The sequence below is a fragment of the Pelodiscus sinensis genome, chromosome 12, assembly GCF_052426305.1.
Source record: "Pelodiscus sinensis isolate ZL-2025 chromosome 12, ASM5242630v1, whole genome shotgun sequence".
Lineage (NCBI taxonomy): Eukaryota > Metazoa > Chordata > Testudines > Trionychidae > Pelodiscus > Pelodiscus sinensis.
This window is the reverse complement of record NC_143063.1, coordinates 45,688,603-45,708,405: the sequence shown is the minus strand read 5'-3', so window position 1 is coordinate 45,708,405 and position 19,803 is coordinate 45,688,603. Positions and strand designations below refer to the sequence as shown.

The 19,803-nt window shown below is 58.4% G+C and overlaps 1 protein-coding gene across 9 annotated transcripts in view; it reads left to right on the top strand.

The window, feature by feature from the left end:
* Positions 1-19,803, top strand: part of GSE1 (Gse1 coiled-coil protein) — a 342,537-nt gene that overhangs the window by 118,967 nt on the left and 203,767 nt on the right. For all 9 annotated transcript variants that reach the window (XM_075939946.2, XM_075939940.2, XM_075939941.2 and 6 more), the window contains exon 2: positions 9,708-9,885. In XM_075939946.2, coding sequence (XP_075796061.2) covers positions 9,708-9,885 — 178 coding nt within the window. The remainder of the gene's footprint in view (positions 1-9,707; positions 9,886-19,803) is intronic.

The following is a 19,803-nucleotide window of genomic DNA, read 5'->3' as shown; positions in this document are numbered from 1 at the left end:
CCTCCTCCCAGGTAGCCAGCTTGGCGCCTGCCACGGGGCCACGGCGCTAACCCTCGTTGGAGGGAAACAGAGCAGGGAGCCTGGCCGGGGTTTGTTTGTTTGCTTGGCAGCGCAGCCTGCGCTGGCACGTCCATCGAGATACTGGCTGTGTCTGGGGAGCGGGGCTGTTCCTGCAGAACATTACACGCCCGATAAGCAAGAGGCTCCTGTCTCTCCCGGGAAGTGCAGGCCCACTCCCTAGCTCGCACGGTCACGGGAAGGGATCGAATCCAAGGGCAGGAGAATGTGTCAGGATCCCCAGCAGCGCTGCCGGGGCCAAGCTCAGAAATCCAGCCCGCTTTCCCCACGCTGCCAGCACAAGCAGCTCCCCGGAGCGCTGTCCAGGGCTTTGGAGAGCTCTTAATGCCGGGGTTGGCAGCCTTCCCAGTGGAAGGTAAAACCAGGACTGGGTGCTGACACGGGGACCTGGAGGAGGGATCGGCTGTGTAGTGCAGTGGTGGCCACGCAGGGTTCTGTGCGTGGCCCGGGAGACGTTTTCCGTACCGTCGCCCGTGAGCAGGGTTTGCCTGGTGCCCCTGGTTTCCATCTGCACCGCCCCCCCGCTGCTATTGCTACAGTGACACGCCCGTAAAGCCAGGGCACGCGGAGCGACGTGGGTGCAGATTGCACACAGCACGGACTGGGAGAGCCGTGCGCTCCCTCTGCAGCCAGTCGCAGCGCCGCTACGGTTGGGTCGGCACCTCCGCCCATTCCAGGCACGCAGGTACAAGCGAGCAAAACTCCCCTGTCCGGGGAGGGAGTCTTGATGACGACAGTCTTGCAGCCCACTGGGATGAAGGAGGCCACGCGTGCGGGCCGCCCACTAGGCTCAGTTGCCCATCAGGGGTCCAGTTCGTCCTTGGCCTCTCACCGTGAGAGATCTCGATTTAACGCCTGCCTTAGATTGCAAGGGAAGAGGCAGTCAGACGGTGTCTCGGTCGGTCCCTATTACACAGTCTGACCCAATAGGGACGTGGTCTGCTCTAGAGAGGCTTAGGGCTGGTGTTGCAAGGGGTCCCACAAGCCACGAGTGAGCGCATTGCCTCTTTTCACAAGCGGCAGCACTGGCATGGCACGCCAATAACCCACCGATGGGAAATTAGCGAAGGACACCTTCATCTGATAGGGCTGGAGGAGTGTTGCCAGTCATGTCAAGCATCGCATGTAATTAATACTTGATCTGGTATCTAATGTAGCTTGAATTACTCCTGATTGCATTTTGCTTGTTCCTGTACCTATTACCTAGTCGGGAATAATAATAATAATTAATTAGTAAGTATTTGTGCTGCTCTTTAACTTGGAGGAACTCACAGCCATTCTCAAGCCATAATCAATTATACTTCCTAACAGGGCGGGAATCATTTGCTTGGCCGCAAGGTGCAGCCACCTCTGGGGTGGAAGGTGGCAGCTGATGAACAGCGCTCATGAGCTTTGCCTGGCAGTGTTAGGACAGGAGGTGACACAGAGCCCTATCTCGCTGCAGCTGGGGTGGGGTTAAATGTCGGGGGGGGCAGAATGTGACAGCCCAAGTGGGAATTAGGATGGGATGCCAGGCCTAATACCCACATCGGAAGGGGGATGGACCATGGGAACAGTAGGGCCCATCCTTCTCCCCTTGGTGCCATTGAATTCAGTGGGAGCAGGCTCCGGCGGCGGTTTCACATCTCCTCTGCGAGGGGGCGCCCCCGGGAGCTCGGCAGCCTGGTGACTGATTGCCCCCAGCCCCCTGCGCCATGCGTGTCTCCTGGCCCACGGAGTAACGCCCTGGTTACCAGCGATCCAGGCTCCCTGTATCTTACGCTCCCGTGTATTACAGCAAATCAGTATTCAGGCAGGGCCTGCCTGTGCCATTCAGAGCCTCGGCAGGAGCTCAGGGAGCAGGCTGTACCTCAGGGGTTCAGTCTGCCCAGCACAAACACACGGCTCCCCTTCCCCGGGGGGCTTCCTTTCTTCCTTGTCCACCTTCCTGCAGCCCCAGGAACCGTGCCAAAGTTTCCTACTCTGGCTGGGCCCCGTCCCCACACCCGGAGCTGGAAGGGGAGGGGAGGGGAGATTCTCCAAGTACTTATCCCTGCCCCCCCAGGGGCCCAGCCTGGGGAAAAGCCTCTGCCATCTCCAGGGACAAGTCCTCGCCAGCCAGGCATTCAGCCGGCAGAGGAAGGGGGCTTGGAGCACAAAGCGCCTGGTTGGAACCCGCTGAGGGGGCCGCTCGCTCTGTCCTGACCTCACCTCGCGGGGCCTTGTTCCCCGTCTCTCGGCGTCACGGGGTGAGGCGAGGACGGCATGTCGCAGGGGTTGCCAGTCAGGCCGTCACGTTCCCTGCCGGGCGCACGCATGGCGCTGTGAGATCCGCCTCCTCTCCACAAAACCCCCGCAGCCCCCATGTGTGCCCAGCTCTGGGGGCGAGACGGGACAGCAGCAGTTTCCTGTCCAGCCAGTCATTGTGCCTGTCTCAGCCTCAGCCCCTCGCTAGGGAGCCGCTGGGCGCTTGGAGGGGTACATGGGCTGAATCAAAGCGGCTGTCGGGCCGGGAAGGGGAGCGGGTCGGGGAGGCAGCAGAAGGGATCAGTTGAGCTTAGAAATCCCTCTGGTCCGGTTGCGGGTCGTGGGCCGGGAGCCCTTTTGCTCACGGTGAACATTCCAGGCTTACCGGCAGGGATGGGGTATCACCAGCAGTGATCCTGGTTAACCGGAAGGTCTGCTCCAGCCCGGCCAAGCCAGTAACCGGTTAAACACAACGTGGAACCAGTTAACTGATTAAACAGGGCTTGACATCCCTCTCACAGGATATGTCTCCATCGCATTCCTCCTTCCAGAGAGGAAAGCAAATGCAGACAAACTATTTGAATTTGAATTTCCCGCGCTTCATTTGCATAATCGCAGCTGGCCGCTTTTCCGAAATAGCGTATTTCGAGGAAACAAACGCGGTCCACGCAGGGTTATTTCGAAAAGAAACCCTTCCTTCGAAATAATCCTTACTCCTTAACAAATGAGGTTTAAGGGTTATTTTGAAGGAAGGGTTTCTTTTCGAAATAACCCCGCGTGGACCGCGCTTGTTTTCTCGAAATGCGCTATTTCGGAAAAGCGGCCGGCCGCGATTATGCAAATGAAGTGCAAGAAATTCAAATCCGCGCTTCATTTGCAATTTTGCTTGTCTGCATTTGCATTCCTCTTTCGAAGGAGGGATGCAATGTGGAGGGATGCAATGTGGAGGGATGCAGTGTGGACATACCCACAGAGACCTGTCTCCCCTCTCAGCCCGGAGGTGGTGCCTCCCCTGGTGAGGCTGGAGAAGCGCTAGCTGGGCAATCGCATGGGCTGTTGTCTATAGGCAGGCAGGACTGCAGCCTCCAGGCCTGGCCTTGGCGCATGGCACCAGCCCTGAGTTCCCTTGGCATGAAAGGAGGACGCTCAGCGCACAAGTCAAGGAAGGATCCTGGGTGTATCTGATGTTTCTTTTGAAGCCCGTTCTCCCCTTCCAACGCACTGCTGGATTGTCCCCAAAACCCCTCTGAGTTCCCAGCCTAAAACTTCTGAACCCAGATTTCAGCCTGGCCTAGATCAGCTCCCAGGCCCACAGACTATGTGGGAGTGTGCCAGGTGTGTGCTTGAGCTGCCCTTCTCCCTCCCCTCTGAACCCTTCCAGTTTGTGTGTGTGTGTCGGGGGGGGGGGGCACCAACATTTGGAGCCTCCTAAAAAATTCCAGCCGTGGGCTGGGTTGAAATTTTGAATATCTTGCAGGTGCCCGTTGTGGCAGTGAGGGCCTTTGACTTGAGCTCCTCCTGTTATATGGGGGAGGGGGAGCGGCTTAATACCAGGCAAATGGATTGAAACTACAGACTAGAACAGAATGCTCAGACGTGAGATGTGGGGAAGACTCACCAGGGCTTTTATAAAGGGGCATCGTGCCTCGCCCGTCTAGTACAACTGTGGGAGGCCGTCACGAGGCACATGGACAAGGGTGGGCCGGTGGATATGCTGCACGTTGAGCTTTCAGAAAGCCTTTGACGAGGTCTCCTGCCCCCCAAAGGCTCGTAAGCAAAGTCAGAGGGAAGGGCCGCTCCTGGTTCAGCTCCTGGACTGGTCAAGCCTCAGATCAGAAGCCAGCGGAAATGGGAGCATGAGGCCTGCTTTGTCTCTGAGGTCTGTCGGCCTGTAGCTCTGTGCATTGATGTGCATTGAATCCTTCTCCCTGTTTCTCGTGTGCTGTTGCATAAGGTGCCTGGGGCAGGTTGGCGACGCATGCTCAGTGTTGCCAGGAGAGGTTTCTGCCGGACTGGTTAGATGCGGGCCAGCCCGTGTCCCCAAGCGTGCCTGGCCGGGTGCCCACAGCGTCTTCTCTTGGCTCTGTTGCACTCCGGAGGGAATTTGCTCTGGTGCTAGTGGGCGGTGTTTGCGTTGCACTGGAGAGACCTGCTGTAGCCTGGTGCCCACACACTCAGGCTTTGCTCCCCTTTCAGAGGGATGGGAGGGCGTTTCGGACGCAGCGGGATGTTGTCTCTGAGATGAGGCTTTGCCTGTGCGGGTGAGTCCCTGGGCTGCGCCACAGCCGGGCAATGCAGCCTAAACACTGGGACACGCTCGCTCGTTTCAGAGGAAATAGCAGGCCTGTCTTCGCCCCGCTGCGTGGGAATTGCACAGGATACTGGCGCCGTGGGCCCCCTGCACAGACCCTGTGCCCCCTGGCTATATTCCAAGGGCTTGTCTGCACTGTGGATTTGCCCTAATTCTAGCCAGCAGCGGCCCTTCACCAGGTTAGTTCTGCTGGTGCAACCCCCTAGTCCTCATTTGCATTGGCGCTGTCTCCCCTGACTTCATGCTGGGCTAAGATGAACGGGGTGCAAACTGTGGTTTTGCGCAGCCACACCAGGGGTATGTCTAGACTACAGGCTTTTGTTGACAGATACTGTCGACAAAGCTTCTGTTGACAAAGAGCGTCTAGACTACATCCAGTTCTGTCGACAAAGCAAGCCGCTTTGTCGACATGACAGTGTAGACGCAAAGGACAGTGTAGATGCAATAACGCCTTCTGTCGACACAGTTCTACATCTACACTGTCCTTTGCGTCTACACTGTCATGGCGACAAAGCGCCTTGCTTTGTCGACAGAACTGGATTACGAGGCATTATTCCTCGTAGAATGAGGTTTACAGCCGTCAACAAAACTGCTGAGTTCTGTCGACGTTATGTCGACAGAACTCAGCGGCAGTGTAGACACAGGTATAGTTTTGTCAACAAAAGTCCACTTTTGTCGACAAAACCCTGTAGTCTAGACACACCCCTAGTGTGATTCACTGTCCCGTGCAGTGGCACCTAGACCACAGCAACAGATAAGATCAAGAGACCTCTACAGCATGGGCTGAGAGCCAGCTGGCTTTTAGCTCAGAGGGTAGAGGCGCCTGTACCAGGGGTCGCCAACCTTTTTAAGCACAAGATCACTTCTTGAATTTGTCAGTCCAGGATCAACCTCAAACCCAAACACCTGCCCTACCCCTTCTCCAAGGCCCGGCGCCTGCTCCACCCCTTTGCTGAGGCCCTGCCCTCCTCACTCTGTGAAGATGGGGTACAGGAGAGGGAGACAGACTGACATCAGCATCCCCCCCGCCTCTGTCTCCCCCACCCTGTACAACAAGCAGGAGGCTCTCAGGAGCAGCTCCGAGGATCTGGGCAGGAGCAGCAGGGCTGTGTGGGGAAGGGCAGCTGAAGGGCTGGTACTTGATAGCCTCCCAGCCGGACTAGTCAGGATCACCTGTCAGAGGCTCCAAGATCTACCAGTGGATCCTGATCTATTGGTTGGTGACCGCTGTCCTATACTCAGCTTCAGAGGTCCCAGGTTCAAATCCGCCTGGTGGCGGTTACACACAAGTACAGCTGCCTTGCTGGCTGGGAGCCCCAATTCAGAGGAGGCCGCTGAGATGCAGTCCTGGAGGGAGACTTTGTTTGGAGGAGAAGGAACCTGTTTCCATCTGTGGGGGACAGGTCCTGACGTACCCTTTTCCCTGCACATGCCCGCCGCCTTCCCCTGCAAGGCGCCGCGCGCCACTGCGGCCGCGTGGTGCCCAATTAAACCGGATGCCGCGCAGTAAAAAACCCGACATGCAGCAATCAGTCCTGCCACGCAGAAAGCGTCACTTTCTATTAATAATTGCAAAAGAGCAGCAGCAGCAGCAGCACAAAGTTACACCCATGTTTCCCCTAACAAGCCCTGTGGGACCGTGGGCTGCCCTGGCAGGGATTAGACAGGACATGCCGGCTTGGCTGCCTAACAGATCTTGTGCAGGGGCAAAGGTGCCAGGCTCGCCTGGCTCAGAGCGGCCAGGCAATTGGGTGGAAAGCTGCCAGGTGGAGTCAGTAAGTGTTGCCACTCGAGGGCTTGTGGGATTTGTCGAGCGCTCGCGGTTGTGCAGTGCTACCATATGGATTCCATAAATTAAACCTTTCCAGGAAACGAATGGTAAATTTATACGTCTGCTCCCATGTGTGGCTCATTGATTCTAAGAGCTTCCCAGCAAAATTCATGGACCATTCATCTTACTTAGACGCTCCCAGTTTTATAGGGCTACGCCGTCGAAAAAATTGGATCAACATAAAATCTTTTCTGCACAGCAGCCCTGGCCTTAGTGCTTGTAAATTGGAGCGGGGACCCCCTGCACCCGCCCCGCCGGTCCTTACTGCAGGCCTGTCTGGCTCCATCCAAATGCTCCTTCCTTGACCTAAAACCTCCTGCTTTGACTATCTCTCTAGTCTGTCTGGGCACAGCCCCCATCTCGTGCCAAGTCCTGGAGTGGACAGAACCCAGCTGCATTCTCTCGGGAGTCCTACGGCAGGAAGGGGCTGGTAACACTTAGGGCTGGGTTGGGCTTGGTTAGCTGCATGTGTCGGGAAGGTCTGGGTTCAAGTCGCACACGGTATTTACTGCTCGGAGGGCGATCTGCTGGGAGAGACACCCTCCTCTCTGAGTACAGCTGGTCGGCATGCGCTAGTGCCGTGCTGTGTTTTGCCCGCATGTGCTGTGATTGTGGTGTTGGCTCAGGGGTCCAGTGAGATTGTGCACGCGCTGGGCGGGGCACATGATACCTGTTCTCTGCAGATCTGAGTGCAACCCCAAGTGCTCTCTGATGGGTTTGGGCCTCCCAGTCCCCTGTAGCGTTAAAAAGAGCAGTGTGGAGGTTGGGGCACCGGCAGAGGCTCTGGCTGGTACCTGAGCAGGGGGCCAGCCAAGGGCTAGGATGGGCCTGCGCTCGCGTGGCTAGCACACCCTGTAACATGCACACCCCTCCGTAACGGCCACAATTCTGACTGTGGACTGACCGTGTGACCTGGGTCTCTTTCTCTGCGCACACCCCCTCCTGCAGGTTCCCATCAACTGAGGTAGCACAGGGGAGGATCTTCTCACTGGGGGGGAGGCGGGGGGTGACCCTGCAGCTCAGGAATTTTTCTGCAGCTGGTCTCTGCTGGCCAGCAGTCCATGGTGCAGGCATTAGCGGGATGGCTGAGTTGTGTGAGTGATTGATACAGTTGACTGAGTTTGACTGGACAGCATTTGTCAATCTGGCACACGCCTCTCTCTCTCTCTCTCTCTCTCTCTCTCTCATTCACACACACACACACACACACACACACACACACTCTCTCTCTCTCTCTCTCTCTCTCTCTCTCTCTCTCTCTCTCTCTCTCTCTCTCTCTGAGTTCTAGGCCACGTTCACCAACTTCCTAGGGTTTCTGACACAGGCAGGACCAAATTTATAAGCTTAAACCATTATCTGGCGGATCATCGCATTTTTCTCTCTGCCTTCTTCTACCTCCCTTTTTAATATGCCCAAGTTGAAGCTAATGTGACACACCTGCTCTGGCTGTCAGGGAGAGTGTAGAACAGCTCTGTGCAGCCCCATAAAGCCTGTCACTTTGGAAAGTGCCGGGTTTGGTATAGAGGTTGACACGCATCCAGACATTTAGCAACGAGGGTCGTTAACGTTACATAAAACGAAAGTATTATTCGATTGCATTTCTGTCTCAAAGATGGAAAAAATCCATTCCAGCTCCAATGCCTGCGGTGGGGGAGCTAGGATGCGGATGGCTTTAGTGACTGCCGCTTACTACAGATACAAAGACCTGAGGACAGTGCAGCGGGAGCGGTAAATGGGAGCATGACAGATGCACCGAATAAGGGCACTCAACAGAGCAGGGACTAGCTTGTGAGGCACAGTAGGCACAACAGACACGGGAGGGAAGGGACAGGGGTACTGCAAAACGGAGAGCAAACAAACGTTTTCATTTCCATACCAAATAAGCAGTGATAGATTTGTAAGGCTGCTAGTAGCCCCCCAGACGCTCGGGGGAGCTGGCGGACAATGGAGCTGGTAAATGAGAAAAGGAAGTGGAAAAGGGCTGGAAAAGGGCTGGCTCCTCCACGGAAGGAGCGCCCGAGTGTGCCCTGCCGCTTCACAGGGGCTGTGGCTCTCTCTCAGAAACTGAAAGGGAAAGTGGAGTAAGTTATGAGCAGGCAGCGAACGTGACTAGAAACAGACCGGAGCAGTTTCCTATGAAGTGCAAAATATAAACCAACCGCATCAGCGGTGCAAAGTCAGTGTGGGCTTTGAAGGCTCTTTCGGGCCTGTGCTAGGCAGGAGGGGATTCGTAGATTTCAGCGCAGAGAAGAGTCAGCGGAGGCTTGATCGCCATCTGTGCGTACCTACGCAGGCAGGAGTTTGTTACGAGAGGGCTCTTTGCGCTTGGCAGGCGGAGGTGTAACGAGACCTCGTGGCTGGAAGATGAAGTCAGCCAAGTTCAAACAGGAAATAAGACCTATGTTTTGAACGGTAGAGGATAATTGACCCCAGGATCAGATCGCCAAGAGGTGTGATAGGTGGAGTCTACATCACCTGGAGTCTGTAAATTGAGGTTAGGGGCCTGATCCTGCGAGTATAAAGGGGAAGAGACCCAATGAGGCTACACCAATTTACACCAGCTGAGGATCTGGCCCTGACAGATGCTCTAAACTGAGCATAGGGTTTCTGGGCCTGATGCAGGAATGAGTGAGGGAGACTCTCTGGGTTGTGTGGGGCAGGAGCTCAGACTAGATAATTGTAACAATCCCTTCTGGCTTCAAAATCACCCTTGAATCTAGGGCGCTTACCCTCCCTGTGTCCCCTTAGCAGGAGCCTCCTGTACTGTGATGGCACTGTGGTAGCGGAGGGGAGGGAAGTTGTATACTGGCCCATTGAGTAATCAGCAGCAGAATAATCAGCCGGCAGCCACTGGCAAGGCGAGGGATGTTGCTTTGATTCCTGCCCCTCCTCCCCCAGCTCCCCAAAGCCTTTCTTGTCTCGTCCTGGCTGGAAGCGCTTGGACGGCTCGCTCAGATCCAGCTGTAACCCCCGGGAGACATGGAGCTGGCTGGCTGGTGAGCAGCAGACAGCTCCCCTACCCAACCCTGTGCAGTCTGCCTAAAAGAAAAAAAACATCTTGTCTCTCTCCACCCCCCCGCCCTCCTGGGACACATTCCGGCAGGAGGGCCCTGCTTTCTCCAGGCTGGTGGAGAGAATCCGGGCTTGGGAGGGGGAGCCGGGAGGGCTGCTGCCTAGCACAGGAGCTGATGCAGGCTGTCAGCTGCTGAATATCCAGGCCGGGAAAGGTTCTGAGTCCCTGTTCTTTTGCTTTTGTCCCAGGCGTTGTCCTCTTCTCTGGAGACACCTGCTGTGAAGCCAGCTGCCGGCGAGCCCAGACAGCGACCGGCAGGCTCTGGGGAGAACCCAGGTGCAAGGAACGGAGCTGCCCAGGAGAGTGGCTTGGACCGCGGCCAGCGGCCGGGTGTGGATGTGGAAGGCGCAGACCAGGGAGCTACAAGTAGGTGCTGGCTTGCTGCCTGGGCATGGGGGGAGCCTGTGGAAGGAGAGGTGGAGCTCTGGGGTTTGACACTAGTGACCCACCATCTCGTGCTGCTCTGACTGCTGGCAGCGAGGCCTGGGCCAGCCAGCGGCCAGTGCGCTGCTCTGTGGGCACTAGGGACGGCTGGGCCCTGGTGCGTAATTCAAAGGTGATTCCCGGGGCGTCCCAGAAAGTGACAGCATCGCGTTGGCCCTTCCACCCTCCAGCCTGGGACCAGCCTCTTCACTCTGGCCCGGCTCCTCTTGCGAAGGGCGCAGCTTGGCCCCTCATCCTGCTGTTCTCGCACAGGCAGGACTCCCATCAGCTCTGTGGGAAACGTAGCCCGTGCGAGGACTGTGGGGCTGTTTGTACGCTGGGTGGGCTGGCCTGCAGTCTGTGTGCTCCGTGGGCAGGATCCTCTCCCCCCCAGTGCTGCTCCTTGGGGGGTACAGTGCTGGTGCCTGGCTTCCAGCTTTCCTGGAGAGCCCCGGGAAACTGCAGTGTGAGAGCCAGGATCAGGGAGTGTCGGGGGGGTGTCATGTGTGGCTGTCATGTCATGTCATTTGCCAGCAGAGCACGCGCCGTAGCCTGTGGTCAGGACGCCTGCTAAGCGGATTTCCCTTCTTGTGCTGGGGATGGGGTGTGGGGCCGAAGGCGAGGGGAGTGTTGGGGTGGAATTCACGGCTGTGGGCAGGGTCTGGTGCCGAGGCGGGGGGGCAGGGGTGACTGAGGACTCTCCCCCAAGCCCTCACTCTCCCACTTCTGCCCCTGGCCTGCATCTCCTTGGCCCGTTAAATCTGTAGCCCCTCTGCCAAGGTGGCCACCGGGGCAGGGAAGGGGACATGACACATGCCCCCTGGGAGTCAGAGTGAAGCCCCGTGTGCAGTGCCCCCTTCCCGTCCGTGCCCAAGGACAAAGTGACCCGAGGCCGGCTCTTTGCCGTGACCTGGCTGTGAAAGGCTCTTTCTCCCGGACAGTCCCCTGAGGCGAGGCAAGGCCTGCCTCCCCAGCGGTACGCACGGTGCCCAGCACAGCTGTCGGGCAATGCCAGCCACGCCTGGGCGCTGGGACGCCATGCGGCGGGGGCCGGCCGTGGCCCGGGCTGGGCTCCCTCCTCCAGGAGCTCAGAGCCTTGTCAGGCCGGAGCGGCAGCATTCCTGGGGGAGGTGTCATGCGCCCGCCCAGGTTGGGCTGGCTTGCGTGCCGCGTTCCCGGCGGTGCTCGCGGCCTGCTGGCGGCTTTGATGTGGAGGCTGCCGCCTGCTCCGGCTCTTGGGGAGGGAGAGGCGCCGGCCTGCAGGGGAACCGCAGGTGCAGCAGGCAGCGCAGCGCACCGGGCAGGGAGCCCGGCCTGGGCCCGTTTCCATGCCGACGCCTCTCGCCGCCTTTGGGAGGATGGTCAAGCTGGAGGACCAGCCAAGCAGCCTTGGGCAAGGGCCTGACGGTGCCCGGGACCGGCCCTACAGGGGCCCTGTGAGATCCTGAACGGAAGGGCTTGTAGCAAAGCGCAGGTGCTGTTAGTGGGGTCGACTAGGCATAGGGCAGACCCACCCGTCCCGAGCCTCCTCCCCCCCCCTCAAATCGAGCGGAGACGACAGCCTCCATTGTGACTACGGCTCCCACGACTCTCCTGCGTTCTGGCTGGAAACAGCACCGCTGGGGAACCCCAGGGAAAGCTGATCTGCCCCGATTTCTAGCTCAGCAGGGCAGGCCAGCGGGGAGGGGTAGCTCCAACAGGCCCTGCCCAAGGGTGCTGCGTTATCCTTTCACGCAGCTCTAGCACCACTGCTGGTGGGCTCTCACTGCCCCTCCTGGGCTGCCCCCCACAACGCTTTCCCTGCAGTCGCTCTGGGCTGGCGATCGGCGCGGCTCTGTTCATTTGCAAGCGGTTCCCAGCCGAGCAGGGAGCTGTGGCCTGGAAGAGTCGGACTCGCATTTATTACCCTGCGATCAGCTGCCGGGCAAAGGTGACCCTGAATGGCTCATTAGACACCTGCCACATTTCACCTGCAGCCCCGGCCCGGGGCTCCCGCGTTCCCACTCCGGATGCCGGTGCGCGGGGATCTTCGCCTCTTCCCCAGAGCACTGCTGAGTGGGGAGGGGCCCTTGCGCTGCTGGGTGAAGGATGAGAGAGGCCCATCCAGGCCTCTGTCCCCGCGTTTGTGCCAAGTGACAGCAGTGATACATGATCCCCGAGCAGCCTGGCTTTGGATCTGTGACCTTCGGGGAAAGTCTCCTTCTCCGCTGCCCCCGGAGTCCTGACCATGCACTGCCTCGGCGTCGCAGGCCAGTTAGCCGATCCCCCTCTTTGGCACTGCTAGGCCCGTATGCGCCTGCGCCGACCCGTGTCTGCGTTGCCTTCCCATTTGGCCCGCGGATTCGGCTGAACTCCGTGTCTGCAGCTTCCCGGGCAGCGGGCCCAGCTGGAACGGCCTTGCTGAGGGGACCATTAAGCCCTTGGCAGCTAGAGGTGCCGCGACGCATTGTCACGCTGAGAGGTAGCGCAGAGCATATCGAGCCTCCGCGGGAGGCGGGGCTGGCACAGAGGGGGAGAGGACCTTAATGTGGGGCTGTGCCCTCATGATTCACTCTGCAGGCAGGTGCGGCGAGTCACAAGGCCTCTGTGCATTGAGGGACTTGCTGTGGGAGGAGAAGGAGCTGCCAGATGGCTGCTTCCAAGGGCCACAGCCCAGGGGAATCCAGGCCTCGCCTCCGAGCTGCCGAAAGGCAGAGGTGCTTGCGGGGAAAGGCTGGAAGATAGAGCTAAGCCTGCAGCCACCCCTCTGTTAGTGGGGCAGGGTGGGAACAGCAGTCCTCTCCATGCCTGCTGAGTCCGGGGCCTGGAGCGGCCTCTGCGTGGTAGTCACCAGAGAGAACCATAGGTTCTGCCAGCATTCGGCAGCCTCAGCGAGAACTCTCTTTGCATTCCTTAAAGCAGAGGCCTGTTGCTTCTCTACTGTGCCACGGGGGCGTTTGCCATCGTGGGGCTTTAGCGGTGCTACCCACCCCCAGGCCTCGCCTCCCTGCAAGCTGCCAGGCTTTGCAAAGACACGGGCTGCACTGGGCCGCGGAGCCTGCTGATCTCTGCTGCTTGCTCACTGCAGCTTCGTGCCCCACCCTGATGCGTCTCCGGCTGGAAACAGCCCTGGGTAACTCCTGCTGGGTATAGAGTAAGGAGTACGCTTTGTGCCTGCCTTTAATTACATGGTTGCACAGGACTGCTGCCTCGTACAGCGCCCAGGATGAAGGGGGCAGCTATTCCTTCTTCCTTTTCATCCTCGTCATTCAGGTGGTCCCAGATCTTACTGCCTGCCCACCATCCGAACCCTGCATTCAATGAAATACTGGGGTGTTAATTTCCTCATAGACTTTTCCATGGTGCTACTGTGGCAGTGACATGCCCAGTGTCACATAGGAACAGGGATAGAATCAAGTTTTCCAGGGTCACATTCAAGCCTTCTCATTACAGGGCTTTCTCTTCTCTTCCTGCCGTTCCCTGCCTCCTTCACTCCTCAGCTTCAATTCCTCCACCAAGCAGGTGTAGCCAGTGCACGGAAAGAGGCCAGGGTCCTGTGGAATCAAGTAGGGGATCATGGAAGGGAAGTCTGTGATCATAATGCATATAGAACAAGGGAGCTGAATGAGCGTGGCACAGACACCCTTAATCTGGCATTTTCTAACATGAGTGCTTGACTTTGCAACAGTAACATTCTTTGAATGGAGTTTTTAGCTGTGATTTCCTACCTCAGAAAAAAGCCCTGAAAACCCAGGAGTGTTTTTGTGTGGATCTACACCGACCCCAAACTTGGTTCATCAGCAGGGTTGGGATCTTCAGATGCATAGCACAGATCTCTACCACTTGAGCTAGTTGAGTAACTGGTCGTGGAAGTAGGTTGTTATCCTCTGGGTCAACCAGTCCCTAGACAGGGAAGAGAGATGCATTTTGCCAGTGGGACTCTCTGCTGTTTGTTGACACCAGAGGAATTTTGGGACTGAGGAATGCTGGATGCTATTCTAGATCCCTGAGGGGAGTGTGTTTTAATGGTTACAGATTTTTCTCATCCTGTTCCTGCTGTTTTTTGCCCCCCTCTTCCCTAAGCTTGTCCTTGCCCTACTTTGCTCCTATCCAGCAGTGAAAGTAACTTAAAATTTCCTATAGGTATCGCAACCCAGGTCCCTCTTTAAATAGCTCCCTGCCAGCTTTTGCCGCAGCTCAGCCAGTTCTGCACCCGCTTCTTTTCACCTTTGCCCCTATCTTCATCCATCTGCATTTGTGTCAAGTGACGCCCTCCTTTTTCCTCCATGCTGCCTGGGTGTCAGCAGAAGGCACATTTGGAGCACAGTGAAGTCTCCCTTTCTCGCATAGACCTGGTGCCTGTCACCGCCGTGGCCCCAGCCGTGTGGGGCATCAATTGCCGGGAAAGGCTAGCTCCGTGTCTGCAGCCTAAAGATGAGGCATGCACAGTGCTGGCCACGTTATTGGAGAATTTAGCTGCCAGACAGAGCGTACGCAAAGGCATTTTTAGAGGGCCATAATTCAGCCAAATGTGGGTGGATTTTCCTAGGTAAAGAGCAAATTTCAGGTCCCTGCTTCTAAGCATTGGGGACTTCCCTACCGGTGCAGGTGCCCTAAGCAGCCCAGCATCAGTACCTCCCAAAGGGGGTGGCTGCTCCGCATGGGGGGAGGGCAAAGCTCTGGTGGAAAGGGGTTGCCAACTCACCTGGACCAGATGCCATTTACTGCGGAGAGGTTAAGTCCAGGAAAGTTGGCAACCTGAATCACAGGCGGGAGGGAGGCATGGGCTGGAGGACTCCACAGTAGGAGCAGGCGGCCATGCAGCCGGCTGGAGAGAAGTGGCACTTGCAAAAGGAAAGCACCGCTTTTCTCCTGCCAACTGTGAGGCTGCCCCTGCTCCTTCTGAGTCCTCTAGCCATTGCTCACTGACCCCACTGGGTGATAGGTTGAGGGGCTGCTGGAGCCCATATGGAGCACACTGCTGTCTAGGGCACCATGAAATTTGGGGCAACATGGCTGCGGGTTTTCCATATGGGTAGGCGTGGCCCTGGGTACTGGAGCTTCTCCGTGAAACAGCTGGGATGATTTTTCTAACAGTGTATTTTTTCTCCTGCTCAGAAACAGCTGAATGGTTTTAGCTGAAACCTTTTTGGTTTTTTACATTGTCTGTGGCAGCTGCCCTACATGGAAAATGTCACCCCAACGGTTAAAGTCTGATAAAGTTCTAAGCAACGGGAAACAGGGAAGGGGTGAGCAACCCGAGCTGCAGGTGTCACTGTCAGCGCTGCCTATAATGGGGTGAATCTGTGCTCTGTGTCTCCCTGTGTGCACGCATATATAATATCTGCTCATGAAGCCACAAATGCATTCACTAGGAAAATTAAAAAATTAACAGGCATTGGCTGCACGAGATGAGTAAAGGCAGCGAGATAAAGGCATCTCTTTATACCTCATGAGAACGGCTGATAACGGTATTTGTTCCTCTCTATTCTTTTTAAAAAAAGGCAATACAAATTTAAAATAGAAAAGAAAGGAGTTGAGGGAAGGAGAGTGAGGGCACGGCCAGCCTCAGGTGTGTGGGGGGACGCCTGGGTGGCAAGCCCAATAGAGCGAGCTAGTGACCGCCCAGGTATTTGGAGGAAGAAAAACAGTGGCAACTAAGGAGGTGAAGAGGTTTAAACAGGGACATTGGGCTCCTGGGGGGCTTAGGAAGGGGTGTGAGGTCTGAAGGAGAATATCTAGTGTAGTTCATTTCTACTGCACCTATTGCTGGGTTGCGGGAATGTCTGGGATACGGCTGTTTTTGCAGCCGGTGTCTTGACAAGCCGACAATATTCCCCCATCCCTCCTGTCTGTAGCACCGCGTCACCCCAGACACAGCTGTTGGGTAGAACGCTGTTGTGGTTTGCTGACGCTGAACCAATCTGCCCTAGAGCCTGGCCTGAGAACTCGCCAGACTCTTCTCCCTTATGACGTGAGGTGGCCGTCCAGACGCAATGGGGCTCTGACCTGGTGTGCCCCACATTCCTGAACGCTAGTGAGCTTTGGCCAGAGGATTGCTTCCTTTGCTCTGGTGAATTTCTCTGGTATCAGTGGGGGCATTATCCCACCGAGTTTGTTTTGAGCTATTAATGGAGATGGAGACTCCAGAAGAAGGGGGCACCCTTGGGGCTAGTCAAAGATGAGCTGCTGCCGTCTGGTCCCCTGATCCCAGGCTGAGCTGCCTGGTTGGCCTCCCTTCTGGCCATCAGCAGACAGCTGCCTCTGATGAAGGCTCATACTGCACTGATGCTGAGTGGCAGCTCATTTCCAGCATGCGGAAAAGTGAGGAGTTGGGGGGGACCCCTCCATTTGGTTTTGGAGCCAGGCAGCGGATTGGCAACCCCCTCCCCCTTTAGATATGTTGTGTGTGGCATTCAACTCAGTGGCTGCTGCCTGTGCCACACCCATCCGCGGGAGGGTCCAAGGCTGTCAGTCCGTCACCCACTCACCCCCAGCTCGCGAAAGCCAGGGGCTGCTTTGGGCTGCTCCCATTTCACCAGGCATGGGGCCACCCAAGCTCAGCCCACGGGGCATGGCCTGGCACCTCCTCCCTGTACCTGTGCAGCCGGCAGCATGGAGATCGGAATCGGAGATTGGCGTTCGGTTGGAGGGCAGGGAAACCTTGGGGAAGTGCCTAGCACACCGGGGCTGAGCGGGGATGGGGGAGGGTTGGCCATCTGAGACTGCCCAGCAAGGGGCCAGACCCGGGCTGCGTGTGGTAGCTGGGTTAATGATCAGAACCGTGGCGTGGCAAGGGAAATTTGGGGCCTGGTGCATCATCTTCACGGAGCCACGCCCCCTTCTGTTTCACTTTATTTATACAGCAATTATGGAGCTTTTGGGGTGACTCCCTTGACCTCAGGGCTCTGGTACCTGTGTCCTCCCTTTGCGCTTCTCATTAGCCCTGGTAGCTCCCATGTCTTTTTAAGGACTGGGCTGAGCCCCGCTAGGATCCTGAAACTGGTTATTGGTCAGCACGTTTGGATGGTGTCTGGGGCCTGTGTGTGCGCAAAAGGCACCCTGCCACGTATTTGTGACTTTTGGTTACCGCTGAGTTCAGAGCAAGACCCCAGAGGGGAGTGGCCACTCCCCCCCCACCTCCTTTGGGGATGCGCCATGTGGCATTCATCAGCTGTTCCCACTCACTCTTGAACTCTGCCCCCCCCAGCTGCCTTGCAGTGCAGGGAAGGTGTTGCTCCCCATGCTGTCATCTTCCATTTGTCCAGGAGGTGGCATGTCAGAGCCCAGGGAAATCATCCCACGCCCCCACCCCTACCCCTGGCAGCAAACAAACCCAGAGGCCCTTATCTGTGCAGGGTCCAGCAGGCTCCTGGCAACCCAGGCCTGTGCAGCACAGCTCTGGGAGGTACTAGGCCAATCTGGCACCTCTGCATGCCCCCCCCCTTGGTGCCCCCCAGGCTTCCTGTGAGACAGCACCACAGCAGCGCTGCGCTGGGCTCAGGAGAGTGGCAGGAGGTTCCTCCCATGCTGATGCCTGAAGGCCCAGCCTGGCGTCTCCCTGGGCAGGGCTCAGGTGTGTGTGTAGGGGGAGGGGATGTCTGGCAGGGACCTTGGGAGGTGTCTGGGTCTGGCAGCTGGCTGAGAAGCATGGGGGGGAAGGGGTGTAGGAGAGTGTGGCTGCTGGATCTGGGGGCTCTGTCTCCAGTGGGCTTGGCGTTCCCTGGCAGAGTTTGAGGTGTGTCTCTGCCAGGTCACTGGAGGCTCTGGGTGTTTGGGGGCATCTCTGGCAGGTCACTGTGGATGTTGGGGGGGGGGGGAAGGAGGGGATCTCTAAGGTGCATGATACCTAGTGGCAGGAATTCTTTATATGTGAGATAAATGGCTTGTTTGGAGCATCCACCTGTGCCCCCACCTCCCACCATTCCATAGGGCCTCCACTCCCCACCATTAACCCCCAGCCCCCACTGCTTCTATGGGCCTGACCCCCTCTTTCCACTGCTCTGTGGGGCCTGTGCCCCTCACTACTTCCTCATCCCCCTGCTCTACAAGGCCTGCGTCCCCACCTCTGCCCCCCCCTTCCCCACTGCTCAGTGGGTCCTGCCCCCCACTGCTCTGTAGATGCTGTACGCCCACTCCCACTGTTCTTTGGTTCTGTCCCCCCACCTCTGTCCCTCACCCCCACTGCTCCTTTGGCTGTCCCCCCACCTCTGCCCCCATCCTCCACTACTCTGTGGATCTGTCCCCCCACCTCTGCCCCCATCCCCCAGTACTCTGTGGATTCTGTCCCCCCACCCCCACTGCTCTTTGGTGCTGCCCCCCCACCTCTGCCCCCACCCCCCACTACTCTGTGGATCTGTCCCCCCACCCCCACTTCTCTTTGGTGCTGTCCCCCCACCTCTGCCCCCACCCCCCCACCTCTGCCCCCATCCCCCACTACTCTGTGGATCTGCCCCCCCACCCCCACTGCTCTTTGGTGCTGTCCCCCCACCTCTGTCCCCACCCCCTACTACTCTGTGGATCTATCCCCCCCACCCCCACCTCTGCCCCCACCCCCCACTGCTCTGTGGATCTATCCCCCCCCCCCACCTCTGCCCCCACCCCCCACTGCTCTGTGGATCTATCCCCCCCACCCCCACTGCTCTGTGGATTCTGCCCCCCACCCCCACTGCTCTTTGGTGCTGCCCCCCCACCTCTGCCCCCACCCCCCACTGCTCTGTGGATTCTGCCCCCCCACCCCCACTGCTCTTTGGTGCTGCCCCCCCACCTCTGCCCCCATTCACCCTTGTTCCGCGGTGCCCCTGCCTGCCCCGCCCCCCCGTTCGCCCCGCCCCCGCCGCTCCGCGGGGCCCGCGCCCCCCACCTCTGCCCCCCGGGTCACGGGACGCCCCCCCGCTGGGTGAGCAAACCACGTGCTCTCGCTCCGAGCGCGACCCCCCCGGGCCGGTGAGTCACGCCGAGCCCGGCCGGGGCAGGCGCGCAGCGAAGCAGGAAGTGGCGGGGAAGCCGCCGGCCCGCCCGCCCCGCGTCTCGCCGCCGCCGCTCCCGGAGCGCCGGGACCCCCGCCCGCATGGAGGAGACCGGCCCCCGCTGGAAGGGGCGCCCGCTCGGTGAGTGCCCGCGCGGGGTCCCCCTGCAGCCCATCCCCGTGGCGTCGGACCCGCGCCGGGCTCCTTCCAGCAGCCCGCCCCCCCCTCCGCGCCTGCCCCCCCCCCCCAGCCCCTGCTGCCCCGCTTCCTCCTCCCGCTGCCCACTCGCTGCGCCGGTAACCTGCGGAACTCCCTGCCACAAGGTGCCCCTGAGGACAAGTGCGTGGCAGGCTTGGAGGTGTGGGGGGGTTAATGAGAACTCCTGCCGGGACCCGGTCTGGGAGAAGGGTTTAAGTCGTCGGAGCGCTCCAGCTCCAGGGCAAACGCTAGCCACGAACTCCCCCCCCTGGGGGCAAGCTGCCCTGCAAGTGCCCCCTGCCTCATTCCTCTGAAGCAGCTGTTGCTGCCGCTGGATTGATCGGTGTGCCCGCCTCCCCACTGTCTTATGCACCCCTGTGCTCTAGTGTAGATTCCCCAGCCCCGCTGCACCCACTGGGCTTGCCATTCCCCCCTATAAACAGGGTGAGTAATGGAAGCTTTATGGTACTTGGAATGGAAGCTGCCCTTGTTGTCCCCTGCTCTTAGGCCCGTGGGGGCTGGCAGGTTGCCCGCAGCCGGTTTTCCTTTCTGCCTAGGGTCTGGAGGGAATGTCACTGGAGCGGGCAGTCGGCCCAGCATCGATCTGCCAGAAATCTAGGGTTTGGGGGGTGGCTTGGGGTTGCTGCAGTTTTGTCTGGGTTTTACCTGTTTCCCTCTCCCCGGGATCTGGGGACATTGAATGATTGATTTTTTT